Source organism: Garra rufa, chromosome 1 (genome assembly GCF_049309525.1).
Source record: "Garra rufa chromosome 1, GarRuf1.0, whole genome shotgun sequence".
NCBI lineage: Eukaryota > Metazoa > Chordata > Actinopteri > Cypriniformes > Cyprinidae > Garra > Garra rufa.
This window is the reverse complement of record NC_133361.1, coordinates 28803081-28818385: the sequence shown is the minus strand read 5'-3', so window position 1 is coordinate 28818385 and position 15305 is coordinate 28803081. Positions and strand designations below refer to the sequence as shown.

Genomic DNA, 15305 nt, shown 5'->3' with positions numbered 1-15305 from the left:
TCAGTAGCAAAACCCCAAGCCCACAATCCCAAGCTTAGAGATCCCATGAAGGAGTAACCAACCAAAAAGCAACCAATCAAATAAATGCTGAAGAAAACATACCCTTTATTCTATCAAGATCAGAGATTGATTTAGGTAGTTTCAGGATAATTAGCAGCTGTTGATTTGAAAGCCGATGGGTTTAGCACAACAGGGACCACAGATTGTTAGAGGAGTTCAAGAAGTTGTTAGTAGGGGTTGGGAGAACTTTTCTCACCTTCTTGAATTAGAAACTGCACTTCCACCACCATTCTGCAGTGCAACTGGTTGGGCCTCTGATGGTGAGACCCAAGCACGAATAGTAGTCTTCCCCCCCATAAGGGATTCAGATGTTACCAGTGTGGGATCAGTTTTACTTGGTGGAGCAACACTGGTTACAGTCAGCTCGACATCGTCAGCATCTTGTGAAGACTGAGAAACTGATCTAGCCAAGCTTGTATTCTCTGTATCAGATTTTGAAGTTGGGTATTGGCGAGATGAATTTTTCTTTCTAAGTGAAAAATTTCTTTGAAATGTGGCTCTGGCTTGTTCAGTGAAGCTGGGCGATTGTTTTCCACGCTCTGATTTCGGTGACTTGCTATTCTCTGAAAGATTTGCGAATGGATCATTTGTATCTTTGTTTGTGGACTTCTTGTCTTTCTTATCAACGGTTGATGTCCGATCTTCAAGATTTCCCATTTGTTTTGAGCCCCTAGTAAACAGTACATCTTCATTCTGCTGTGGTAAAGCCCAGGGATCATTAGATATTAGGTTATCACTTGGGAATGGGTCAAGTTTTCCCAAATGCAGTTCTTCTGGACTTTCAGCAGTTCTGAGGAAGTCTACTTCAACTAACCCATCTGCAGAAACACTTCCCTTCTGGCCCTTGTGTTGTTTCTCGGCTTTGTTGTTTTCTGATGTCATGGGTTGATTGGTTACTTGCTTGTCTGGTTGGACTTGTCTGACTGCATCCTTGACTAAAGACTGTTGTCTGGGTTTGACTGAAGGCATCTCTTTAGCCACATCATCAGACTTTGACTGTACATTTTGTATGGATCTTGCAGCTGGCGTAGGCTTCTCTTTTTGCGTAATGGCATCAGTCTTCCTTTCCGTCTCCTGAGGTGCACGTCGACTATGGACAGCGGGAGGTGGATTGTTTTCCAAGTTCTTGGGAGCAGAGTTTTTAGGCTTGTTGACAGTGGCATATAAAGACTCTCTGATATTCCCATGTTGGACATTGGTCTCAACCGATGGTTCTGGTGTCGCAGGAGCACGACCTTTGGGTGGAATGATTGCTTCTTTGTGCCTCACAGGGGCAGGTGCCTCTTGTTTTTTTTGGTGCTGGTTAAGGTTCACCGAAGTTCTGTCCTTTAATCCCGGCTTCGGCCTCTCAGGTCCATCTACATTAATTTCTTCTGAGAAATCCCAGTTTCTCTGGTTTACCTCTGCAACAAGATGGTCCCAATGTGTCTGACCCATCACCCCATGTCTCTTCTTAGGATAGAGGCTTTCGTAATCTGGGAGAGGAAGAGCAGGCCTATCTTTGGAGTTTTGGGTATGGGCTTGTTCCCCATTATCAGGATGGCTTTCGGTCTTATACGAGCCCCTGGGATATCCGGGAGGTAGAGGAGCCATTCGCTTCTTGGGAGCTGAGAGGTCTTCCATGCTGGATTCACTTAACTCACTGAAAGTTCTCTGAGGTTTAGCAGGTGCCAAAGAAGAATGAAGATTGGAAAACATACCAAAAGACTCTAATTGATCAGTAGAGAGGGATGGGGAAAGTGGAGGAGCGTGGATAGTGCTCTGGGTGTCTACAAAGTCTGAGGGGGATTGGGAATGGCTATTATCAGTTTCAGACAGTACACTCAGAGCCAATCTGCCAAAGAGTAAAAACATGAAATGGTCAACCTACAGATAAAACAGTGCTTACAATCCAATGTTTTCTGATATGTTTCTGCTAGGCATTACTACTAGGTGTGCGACGATAAATTGATTTGATTTTCCAAATGCATTGTGATTCTCTCTGGAATCGATTCTGAGCTTAGTTTTTATCAGCAGATGCTGCTCTAGTGTAGTTTTTATACTGCACACTTAAATTTTCACGAAGAAGAGCGCTTATGTGTTCGGCTGAGTAATGTAGGTGGTTAAATGCATTTGCTCCTCAGCTTTTATGCTTTTATGATGCCACATTCATGTAAACTGCCCACTGAGAACACTCTAGTAATTCCTACCTGAAATCACAACTAAAACGTACCTGTGGAAACTTTTTGCTCAAGACACAAAATACGTACCAGTAAGTACATATCACTGCAATTTCCAAAAGAAATGAACACTAGAGGTGGTAAAACACCAAGCACTTGTAATCGTTTTCGTACACAGTTGATTAAAGCTCCATGTTTCGCTTTCCGGTGCTGTGCCAAATTCTGGCCCCTGCTAGATTACTACCCCCTTGACAATCAACTAGCAATTTCAACAAGAGGGGGTAATAATTTGGCAGGGGGTCGAAAATGGGCACAACACCAGTTGTAACAAGCTTGCTCGGTAGCTCAGCTGGCATGGAATTGGACTTAGGATGCGAAATCCTTGGGTACAAATCCCAAGAAAAACATGACTCACGATGAAAGATATGCAAAGATGAGAGATCAAAAAACAAGCTAAAACGCCATGCTTGCGATTGCGTTTTTACGTCACATTCACTTTTGTTCATACGATTGGGTAGGTTGAGGTGTAGTGCAGATAATACTTTATTTTAAAACGTCTCTAAGCATTAGAGTTCGTCACTCAACGGACATTTGAAGTCAGAACTGCGGTGACACTTACAAAACCAACATCACATAAAACGTATCATATACGTTAATCTGTTCCCGGAAAGAAAACAGAACACTCTTTTAGCACCACTCAGTGAACATTTCACATCGAATACATCACGAAAGACACATGGTGCTACGTATTTCACATCTTGCCAAAAAGTTCCCACAGGTACATTTTGTGTATAAGGAAGTTGTGTGTATAAGGAACTGGACGCAAACAGAATATGGCTGTTGCTAAAGCACACAGTGCCATCTGCTGTTAACTAAGCTCAGAATTAATTCAAGAGAAAATCGCAATGCATTTGCAAAAAATCACAGAAACAATCCACAAATTGATTTATCACCGTACCCCTTATTACTTCTGCAAATAAAATCCATTTAATACAAACAGCACATAACTCTCCTGCCTAAATATATTATTCTAACTCAATGCCTGACATTCACATTTTATAACGAACAACTAAACATTCATCATATAATAGAAACAATGTCGTACTTAATATTAAGTTACATCAAGTCACATCTTGCTAGATCACTTTAAGTGAATTTCCCTAAGATCTTGCTACACAAATGTGCCTGTTAAAGACTGGCAAATGTAAAACTATATATAAATATAAAATATATAAACTTAAACAACTTTTACTAAAAAGACGGTTATTAAAATCTCTTTTCGTCAAAGACTTTTAACACAGTTTAGTAGAAATGTTCAGTAAATATTCCCTGCACTTCTGAATCTAAACGCCCCACACAAACAAACACAACTAAACCATATTCCTGTCTCTTTTAATTCTCAGCTTTTCTGAAAATTAGTTACTCACCATATTAGTTAATCACAAAACAGAGGTTCCTAAAATCCTTAAAACTCCCAGTACCAAAAAAGTAATCCTTAAGACTTTTTCCCCTAAGACAATGTCGCTTAATCTCTGTCTGGAAGAGTACAAACTCATCATCTTTTACAGCTTGTTTCACTCCAAACCAGAAGATCAGCACTTGACGATCCAGTCCACATTCCTTCCTTCACTAACCAATCACATGCCTTCAGCCAAACAGGTTGAGTAAGTAGAATAAGGTCAAAATGCAAATCATTCAATACAATAAAACCTGTGCTGCATACACTTTATGGTCATAAAAAGCACAATGCCTAAGGTAAAGTCAATTACACATTATACATGTATTTGAAGTGAATGTGACGTTGTAGTGAAATTCAGGTTAAATTCTGCACATTCGCTATTTAATCTATTTTCGGTCACTTTATAAACACTTTCAACTAAAAACTGAAAAACAAGCAAAGTGGAGTAAGTTCATTTATGAATCAAATATGTATGAATTGCTGTTGAAAAAGTGAATAAGTGATGATCAGACTAATTTTACACTTAAAACAAACTAAAAAAAAAACTAAAAATCAAACTAAAAGTGTGATTCAACATGTTCCACTTGCACCCAAGGGTATGAAACCCAGCGATACCTGAACCCCCACATCTAGTACAAAAAACAATGATCTCATCCCATCCTGACAGACAACCCAAACCCCCCTCCCCACCACGCCGCATCTCCCCCCCGCACTTTCACAATGGGACACAGTTGTGCTGAGAGAGAGAAATGCTTAAAGCTAATGGAGGTTTCTATGTGAAACACCTTGATGGAAAATGTATCAATTTTTGTGCACTTACTCTCTTAACATGTAAGTGTGCACAATTTATTTAAGATCTTGTGTTATTAACCATCTGTTAAAACAATTTTCATATGGGGGCCTTGTCTAAATAAAGGAGTTCCCCTTTAAGAGCAGTGGAGCAGACAGAGGTGAGAGGAGTCAAGTTTCAGCCTGGGTTTTCCTCAGGTCTCAGGTGGCAAGATGCTAACTGCATTTCAGAGCAGCCTGATTTATCATTCAGCATGCAGCCTCAGCATGTTATATAATACAGCTAACAAACCTTTACACCTATATTGCTTTAGAATCTATCCTGAATAAGAATGCAAAAAAATGCTTCAAAGAAAAGCATCTAACATGGATTAACAAGGATAGTTTACTGCTCAGACATGTCCCTGAGGAAGCATGAGAGCTGGGTGATTACAGCTAATATATACATGCAGTAAAGGAAACTCCCACCTTTCTAATAAGTAATTATGTTTGTACTACAAAAATAACATAAAAGACAAGACTTTAAGTGTTTTGCTTCAAACAATTCCTCTATAAAATTCTCTTAAAGGGAACCCCGGGTATTAAAGAGCAGGTCATATGTTTTTTTTATAGTGACCTAATATTGCGCTGGAGTGCCCTACAACAGGTTTAAATGCATCTAAGGTCAGTAAACATTGTAATTTTCTCAGAATATACATCAAGTCATTGTCAATGTTTTCGAACGCTTTGAGGGTAATGTCTGTAAACCCCTTCCTTCCATAAGCCTACTCTGATCTGGTTGGTCAGCTGGCCAAGCCTGTTGTGATTGGCACAGAGAAGAGTATTTAAGCAAGTAAGTGAGCGCTACCATCTGTGTTGCCAAGTCTGCAGGCTGAAATGACCCCAGTAACGTCATATTTAGCCTCTGGAATGCAAATTTACCAAGGGAACCCTGACAAAAAGAGTATATTTTACACCCCAAAATGCAATTTTTAACGGGGGACCCGCCTCAACAATGATAAACAATAAAGTAAACAATAATATAGTGCTCCAATCTGTTCTTAAAATAATGACATGACAACATTTTGTTTAACACTTATGCAAGCAAGTCGTGCTCACAGCTAAAGTTAAGCTGATAAACTGTAAACGAGACAATAATGGTGGATATGTTAGCCGAGTGCTAACGTGACTAACTGATGAAAGAACATCAAAATAAAATAACCAAAATAAGTCTAAGTTACTTACTTTATTATTAAACAATGTAATCAGAACGACAGTCTACATTAATCGGTAATAGACAGAAGATTCGAAAATATGACGACTCATTAAGGTGAGTCGAATCTTTCTTTTCAGGGACAATATCTTTATGTATAATGTACTTTTTTGATTAACAACTTTGCAGACTGTTTACATTGAAAGATAGCTACGTTTTTTTCGAAAACCCATATAATGCTCTTTCAAGACTTGTATGGATTAATATAATGTAAATTAGGTCTCTTACTGAAATATGTTGAAAACCTATGAAAGATTTAAGCTTTTTTTTTTTTTAAATCCAAATCGTTGTATACATATTTCGGAGTATGGTGCTAGGGTTTGACCGATCATTGGCCTGGCCAATTATCGGCACCTATGTAAAGCATTTTTATGGTTATCGGTATCTGTCATTTTGCCGAAAAAATAATTGAAAAGTATTTAAGGAGCCCTTCTTATCCTTAATGTTGAAATTTCATTCAATTAAATTAATTTTCATTTTTACCCCAGACATATATATCGGTTCAAAATACTAGTTATCGGTCTACCTACTCTGTAATAATCGGTATCAGCATCGGCCCTGAAAAACATATATCCAGCGACCTGTATATGGGGATGACATGACATTGTTGCACTTTGTGAGCCAGTGCCCCTACCTGTTGCTATTTTAACACAACACAATTTGGAAAATAAAATACTGATACAATGCCACATTGTGCGGCTTTTGGTTGTAATTTTTGGTCGAAGAGCAACAAGGGAAGTGATACAAGCCTACATTGCTTTCCTAGCGATAAGAACTGGATAAAAGAATGGGAAGATGCCTGTGGACGAATAAAACTTTCTAAAGACCTGCATCTTCGTTCTCTTCACTTTAGCCCTGATGCCTTTGAGGCTTTTAGTAGACCACAGGTACTAAAAGAGCTTACAAACGGCAGAGACAAGAAACGCTAGATGCCATCCTGGCAGGATGTAAACATACCAACGTTTTGGGCGTTTAGTCTACTTGTGGGAAAAAGTTCTATGGTTATATCTATCGCCCCCTGTCAGCTCTTTCAGTAGCTGTGGTCATCGTACCAGTATTTTATTTGACAAGTTGTGTATTCTGAGTTGTGTTGCTTCTGATCTTGCTATTAGAACAACTGTCTGAATCAACAAGCACAGACGTACTGCAGTTTAAACAGCCAAGGCCATTTAAAATGTCAAGTAATGTTCATTGTTTATATTATTTTATGTAGTCCAACACCTTTTACGCATTTCAGATTGATTGAGTCTCTACTGTTTGCGATAATGACACAATGTGCAGAAGCCCTCTAAAACTTCCTTGCTGATATCAACTTTTAGATTTATTTTCATGCAGATACGGTTCGAATTGAGGTCTTTGTGTTTTTAAATGAGTTGGCTACATAATTAAATTTAAGGGGTGGATTACAGGTAATAATGTTCAGTTTCTTGAGCAACAGATATTCATTTGGTGTTGTCTGATATGCTTTTTTGACCCTCATAGTATTGACTTGCATTTTATGAATCACCATGGAACACTGTTTCAGTTAAAAATCTTCTTTACTGTTCTACTGAAGAAAAAAAGTCAACTACATCTAGGATGGCCTGAGGTTGAATATGAATCTGAGGGTACAAAAAAAATCTAAATATTCAGAAAATCGCCTTTAAAAGTGTCTGAACTGTCAAGCTCCTGAAGTTTGCAGACGACACCACACTTATCGGCCTCATTTAGGATGGTGATGAGTCAGCCTACAGACAGGAGGTTAAAGAGCTGGCTGTTTGGTGCAGTCACAACAACCTTGAACTGAACAAGCTCAAAACTGATGATAGTGGACATCAGGAGGAACCCCCCTGCACTTTCCTCACTCACTATCATGGACAGCACTGTGGCTACAGTGGAGACATTCAGGTTCCTGGGATCTTTCATCTCCCAGGACATGAAGTGGGACACTCCATTGACTCCATTGTAAAAAAGGCCTAACAAAGGTCGTACTTCCATGTTCGACCTACCACAGGAGTTACTGAAACAGTTCTACTCAGCCGTCATCGAGTCTGTTCTGTGCACAGCAATAACTGTCTGGTTTGGCTCAGCTACAAAATCAGACATCAGAAGATTACAGAGAATGGTTCGAACTGCCGAGAGGATTATTGGTGCTCCCCCGTCCACCCTTCAAGAACTGTATACATCCGGAGTGAGGAAAAGAGCTCAGAAAATCACTCCGGACCCCTCACATTCAAGCCATCCCCTCCTTGAACTTTTACCATCTGGCCGGTGCTACAGAGCCCCAAATATCAGGACAACCAGGCACAAGAACAGTTTTTTCCCCCAGGCAATCCAATTTATGAACAGGTAAAATGTTCCTCCCATTGTGCAATAAAAATATGTGCAAGAATCTGATATTTATTTGCTACCACCTCCACCCTAATACATCCCTGCATCTTCTATTCTACCCTATTCCATTCTATCATCTATAGCACAACTGTACATAGAACTTATTTCTCAACTTATTTTACTAATTTTCTGTCTATTTATATTTACATATGTGTAGTTTCTTATTTTCATCTTATTTTTATTGTCTGTGTGTTGTTGTCTCGGTGTACCGGAGCTATAGCCTGGAAAAAATCCAGACCCTAATCTATTAAGATTAAGGGTCTGGCATCGAGCAATGAAAAGGACCTAACTTAAGGGGCGGCACCAAACATGCATTTGAAACTCTCACTGCACGCAATTGGATAACGCCACGACCAATCACAACAATACACACACAGCGGAGCTAACTGATAGATTAAACTCTTGCCGTATCCAGTCGGCAAAACAGCAAAAACGTCCTTTTTGCAAAGGAATGATTCGAGCGCTGTTTTCTGTTCCTCTTTTATATGAAAAGCCAAGTCTAACTCGTTCATTGTAGCGGCCAAAGCCGTTTCAAACAACTGGTGTTCATCTGTAGCCATCTTTCAATGTCTACTAAATGATTCCGGACATCGCAGCGCTGTCGTCATCATGTTAGCTCGCCTCTGGCCCGCCTACATCAGATACACCGATTTGATTGGTTCCCAGAACTGCTTACGTAATGCAGTAATGTGGATCATTGCTCGATGCCAGAGTGTCTTGCAGAGACAATTCAAATTGTGCTCTTGCGAGACCTCTGGATTTCCAGGGTACCGGAGCTAATGACACTGAAACAAATTCCTTGTATGTGCACGCATACTTTGCAATAAAGCTTTTTCTGATTCTGATTCTAAAGTTGTCCAAATGAAGTTCTTAGCGATGCATATTACTGATCAAAAATTAAGTTATGATACATTTATGGTATGAAATTTATCAAATATCTTCATGGAACATGATCTTTACTTAATATCCTAATGATTTTTGGCATAAATTTTTTTTTTTATAATTTTGACCAATACAATGCATTGTTAGCTACTGCTACAAATATACCCGTGCTACTTATGACTGGTTTTGTGGTCCAGGGTAACACTTGGGGTGAATTATCAATTTAATGTTGCTGTGGATTCACAAGTCGGGTATTCTGGTAGATACCGTGGCTGTGGGTTTACCACACAGGACCCTTGCAGGACTTGCAGGTTAAACTAGTCTAACACGTTCTACAGGAAATGTACTGGTCAATCAATGTGAATTAAAATCATTACAGAATTGCTTAATATTGCTAGCGTCTTCCAGCCCTAAATATTATACAATCCTGTATGGAAAAAGTTATTTAGGAACATGAGCACTCACCTGGGCTTGACCGCAGACACTTTGGCTGTGCGACTAGGGAAAGCACTGGTGGGTGGCGTCGGGGCCAGAGTGGTCCTGACGCCCTTCTGTGAGTCGGTGGATCTCTCTTCTGGGATAGAGGATGGATTATCCGCAGTGAGGGGAATGTCTTCAAACGGGTTTGAGGAGGACGGCACATTCAGACGTTTGGGTTCATTCATAGCTTCCTCCTTCTTCTCCTCCTTTTTCTTTCCAATCCCAAAGAGAGAGGAGAGCCGTTCGGTTACTCTGCTCTCCTCCTGGTGTCGCTGCTCCTCGGCTCGCTGTGTCTCCTCCTCGCGCCGCTTCCTCTGCATCTCTTCCTCTTCCTTGCGCTTCCTCTCCTGCTCTTCAAGTCTGCTTCTCCTCTCTTCCTCTAGTTTTTTCTCTCGTTCTTGCTGCTTCCTCTGCTCTTGCTCTTCCTGTCGGTCCAGCATCTCTTGCAGGCTTTTTCCTTCAGATTTCCTACCTCTCTCCTCCACATCTACATGACTCCTGTCTTCTAGAGGGCGCTGTGGGACAAGAGAAGCTTTGTCTTGCACTTCAGGCTTGTATGAAGGGATACTCAGGCCTTTAAGTGAATCGATAGAGAGGTCCGAAGTGTTTCTTTGGTGGTACTTACGAACATCCTCTACTGAACCCTTTCCTGAGCTGTTCAGACTGAGCGTGGAGCCAAAATTCGCTTTAGGTTCTTGATCCTCTGCATAAACGTGGCTGCCGTTGATACAGAGGTTGTTCTGCTCCTGGATGTTTTGTTTAGAGCGGCTCAGAAGAGAAAAGGGGCCAAGAGACACTTTGCTATCTGAGCTGTCAGTGCGCTTGTGTCCCAGAAGTCTAAACTTCTTTTTCACTGCAAGAGAAAATAAGAGGACAATATGTATTAAAACTGCAATATACACTGCTGTTCAAAAGTTTGGGATCAGTAAAATTTGTAATGTTTTAAAAAAAAGTTTCTTATGCTCATCAAGGCTGTATCCATTTAATATATATATATATATATATATATATATATTAGGGCCGGGACTTTAACGAGTTAATTTAGATTAATTAATTACACAAAAATAACGCGTTAAATTTTTTTAACGCATTTTAATCGCACTAAGTTTTGCACCGCGGAACGTTTCTCACTGGGTGAGATTCGGCGGACCGATTATACTGGATACGATCAATGCACACTCTTAACTGCTAATATTGCCCGCAACACACTGCGCCGTGAACGAGGATTCGATTAGAACTACAAACACGCATAAAAAGTGTTAAAAAACTACAAACATGGAGGATATGCGCGACCAACGGACAGGTAGAGAAAGGGGTTTGAGTGATAAATAATCAGTGTGTAACCTGATAAAAACTATTTTTTTAAATGTTATCCGCGTTATATTCCATGTGCAGCAACATTTATAATGATAGGTTTGGTCATTAACGTTTAAATGCATAATTAAGCAAACACAAGAGCAGAGTTCTCGGAATGAAAGACTCGTTAAAGAACGTGCCTCTTGCTACCCTATGCTTGCTACACTTAATGGCAATATTGCACTGGTCTGTTGGACTTGGTTGAACAAAAATAAACAATATTTTGTTGCTTAAGCTTATGTATTCAGTCATTATTCAATGGTATACTAAAAATCCATGTAAAAATCTTAATTCTCACTGTTCTCAGGTCAAATATTTACATGCGATTAAAATGCGATTAATTTCGATTAATTAATTACAAAGCCTCTAATTAATTAGATTAAATTTTTTAATCGAGTCCCGGCCCTAATATATATATATATATATATGCAGATTTTTAATCAGTGTTGGAAACAGTGCTGCTTAATATTTTCTTTGGGACCTGTGATATGTTTTTCAGCAGTCGTAGATACAAATTCAAAAGGTTAAAAAGAACTGCCTTTATTCATAATAGTAATTTTATAAAAGTTTGGGGTCAGGTTTTTTTTTTTTAAGGAATTCAGCAAGGATGTGTTAAATGTATGAAAAGTGATAGTAAAGACTTATATTGTTAGATAAGATTTCTATTTTGAATAAATGCTGTACTTTAACTTTTTATCCATCAAAGAATTCTGAAAAAGTATCACAGGTTGCAAAAAAAAATTAAGCAGCACAACCATTTCCAACATTGATAATAAATCAGCATATTAGAAGGATTTCTAAAGGATCATGACACTGAAGAGTTGCGTAATGGTTGAAGAAAATTCAGCACTGCGTCACAGAAATAAATTATATTTTAAAAGTATATTTAAAAAAGAAAACAAATATTAGAAATTGCAATAATATTTAAATTTTTATCTGTATTTTTGATCAATTAAATACAACCTTGATGAGCAAAAAAAAAATAAAAATATTAATGATCCCAAACTTTTGAACGGCAGTCAACATGATGTCCGAAATTAATTTAAATACTGTCAGAAATTAAGCCACATTAATAAGTGTCTAACTATATTTTATACAACAAAAAAATAATTTGCAGTGACTTTTTGATTTGTTGACTTTTTGATGTGTAAAATGAATATTAACCATAGCTTACGGGCAGCGTAAATAATTTTTATACAAAATAATCAAACAAAAATCTTATTCAAAATTGTCAAAGCAGACCTTTTAGAGCTTAACCTAATTTAACTATTATTACTTATCAAAATCCTGTACAAACACTAAAAATGCCTTTAAAAATGTTAACACTGTTTTTTTTTATGTTTTTAAAAATAAGTCTTTCTGATATATATATATTTTTGATGAACAGAAATGTTAAAAGAACAGATCAATTTTAATGTATCTTTGGATTTCTAAAGGATCAAGTGACACTGAAGACTGGAGTATTGAAGCTAATATTCAGCTTTGCATCACAGGAATAAATTACATTTGAAATTATAATAAATTAAAAAACATTAGTTTTAAATTGTAATAATATTTCACAATATTACTGTTTTTACTGCATCTAAATAAAAGCACCTTAATGTGTATAAGAGACTGTAATTCTTCCAAATTTTGTAGTGTATACTTGTACTAAAACAATTGATTTTAATAAATTAAAAATACATTTAAATTTGAACTGATTCAATGATATTTATGATGTAAATAAACTGTGACATTCAAAGCATCTGGATAACCTTTGACCTTACCATCAGGAGAGTCCACATTAAGGCCAGATGATCTGCTGCTGCTGAGTGAACTGTTCTTCTCAGGCAGGGTGCCCAGGGTTGACATGGACTGGGAAACATTCCTTTGCAGGTTTGTCTTTGGCCCAAACAAGGACTTGAGTTTAGATTTCTTCTTCTTGTCTGAACCGCCCTCTCCTTCTCCTTCACTGTCTGTTCCCACTGAAGACGGCACGATCGCAGAGACAGAATCTGACATGCTATCTTTCTTCTTACCACGAATTTTATCCTTGATCTTGCCGATGCCGGAGCGAGGCTTCTCTGTCATGGAGAGGTCAAACATGCTGGCTGTCAGGTTATTCCGCATGAACTGAATGTCCAAAAGAACTTCCCCTCGGTCCTTCTCCTGTTTGCCATTCTTATCCACCAGCTTGTACCAGCTGCAAAGAGAAACAAACAGAGTCTTTATTAGATTGCTTTGAATAAAAGATTGCTCTGTTTTTAGAAAAAGATTATCATTCGTTTTAGGATTATCATTTTTTTAACTTATTTAATTAATTCATTTTAGCTTATTCAAAGCCTTACTTTCAAACAACATGAAACTGATTTTAATATTAATACATTTGTATTGTTTAATTGAAATAAAGTTTTTTTGTTTTTTAACTTTTCATTAAATGTGATTTTTTTGCATTTGCTTTTCTTTTTCTTTACAAATGTACACTACCAGTCAAAAGTTTTTGAACAGAATGATTTTTAATGTTTTAAAGAAGCCTGCATTTATTGGATCCAAAGTACAGCAAAAGCAGTACAATTTTAAAATATTTTTACTATTTAAAATAAATGTTTTCTATTTGAATAGATTTTAAAATGTAATTTATTCCTGTGGTTAAATTTAAATTTTCAGCATCATTACTCCAGTCACATGATCCTTCAGAAATCATTCTAATATTCTGATATGCTGCTCAAAAAACATTTGTTATTATTCAATCAATATTTAAAACAATATTTAAAAGGGTACATTTTTTTAGGATTCTTTGATGAATAGAAAGATCCAAAATCGGAATTTATTTGAAATAAAAGCTTTTGTAACATTATACACTATGCCATTCAAAAGCTTGGAGTCAGTATAATTTAATTAATTGATTTATGTTTTGAAAGAAATTATAGAAATCAATACTTTTATTTAGCAAGGATGCTTTAAATTGATCAAAGTGATAATAAAAACATTTATAATGTAAAAAAAGAAGAAACCTGAAAAAAAATCTACTCTGCTGTTTTCAACATAATAATAATGTATATTAATATATATTTTCAATTATATTAGAATGATTTCTGAAGGACCATTAGTAAAAAATCAGCTTTGAAATCACAGTAATAAATTCAATTTTAAAATATATTCAAATAGAAAAGAGTTATTTTAAATTGTAAAAATATTTCACATTTTTACTGTTTTTGCTGTACTTTGGATCAAATAAATGCAGGCTTGGTGAACAGAAGAGACTTCTTTAAAAAACATTAAAAATCTTACCGTTAAAAAACATTTGACAAATAGTGTATACTTTACAGAAAAAAAAAAAAAAAAAGAAAAAGAAAAAAATACAACAAGCTGGAAATTATATGCCTATTTAACTCCATAAATTAAACATACTGTTTCTGCAAAATTATTGCATATGATGCACAACCATATTCCAAAGGGGAAAATGTTTTCATGAGTTTTTCATTAAAATTGTAGTAGCAGTCTGTCCAAAACTTCCATCCTGTGGGGGTCCAAACAGAAATGCTTGGAATTCAGCTGCAGCCGCTTCCTCTGATCACATGGCACGTTTAATCAGATTGGTCTGTGGGAGCCGCTGTTTGGTGTCAGTGTGACTGTAGACTACCCATGATCCCTGTGTTCAGCAGTCTATTATGACAGCAGCGTGGGCAGATAATGGCATGTTCATGATTACACACCGAACTCCAGAACTCTCCCACCTGCCGTTCTGCTCAACAAGAGAGGACAAGCGCAGGCTAAACAAAGATGTTTTGCCTTTATCTCATCAGTAGGCAGGATTCTGTGTTATGTATCATTTACTGACACATGGTTCAATTCCCAAGTGCAATTCCAGCCTCTCTTTTCATACAGTAATTTAGTTTTGAACCCACTACCGCTTGAAACCTTTAATCAAGCTGATGTAATTTTCTATAGTTTTGCAATAGCAAACAATTGTGAAACTACGAAAGGTATCATACCCTTTGGCCCTTTAATCACAGATGTGTGCATTAAAAGTATGTACTACACGACTCTCTAGGAATATAAAGTTGTGAACGGGCAATTGCAGCATGTTTTGCATATGTTTGCATATGTTCTCATATAATAACATAAAACTCAAAATTCCACATCTGCTTATTTACTTTAAGTAATTATGCAATAATGCAATAATCTACAACCAGATGTTTTTTTTTTTTCTTTTCCACAATATATATATTTTTATATTGTCTTTTGGTCTAACCAGAGTCTGAAATTAACTTATAAAACAAATAATTTTTTGTAGTTTTGAATAACACAAACATTACTGAAACTTGTTTCTACAAGAAAATACTATTTCAATCCTTAGTACGTACTTCAAATTTTTATTTTAATTTAATTCAGTGCGTTACTTGTCATTTCTTTGTAATTACTTTGGGAACTTCAAAGTAAAAACTGTTTCAAAGTTGTTGTTTTTCACTCCAGTGCAACAAAATAAATAAAATTATACAACTTCTGTTATGAGACA

General features: G+C 37.0%; 1 protein-coding gene across 1 annotated transcript in view; it reads right to left on the bottom strand.

Annotated features, from left to right (window-relative positions):
• rab11fip1a (RAB11 family interacting protein 1 (class I) a) overlaps positions 1-15305 on the bottom strand; it is a 36550-nt gene that overhangs the window by 5201 nt on the left and 16044 nt on the right. The window contains exons 2-4 of the mRNA XM_073838693.1: positions 12574-12989; positions 9437-10304; positions 257-1894 (exon numbers count right to left, since the gene is read on the bottom strand). Of these exons, the coding sequence (XP_073694794.1) occupies positions 257-1894; positions 9437-10304; positions 12574-12989 (2922 nt within the window). The remainder of the gene's footprint in view (positions 1-256; positions 1895-9436; positions 10305-12573; positions 12990-15305) is intronic.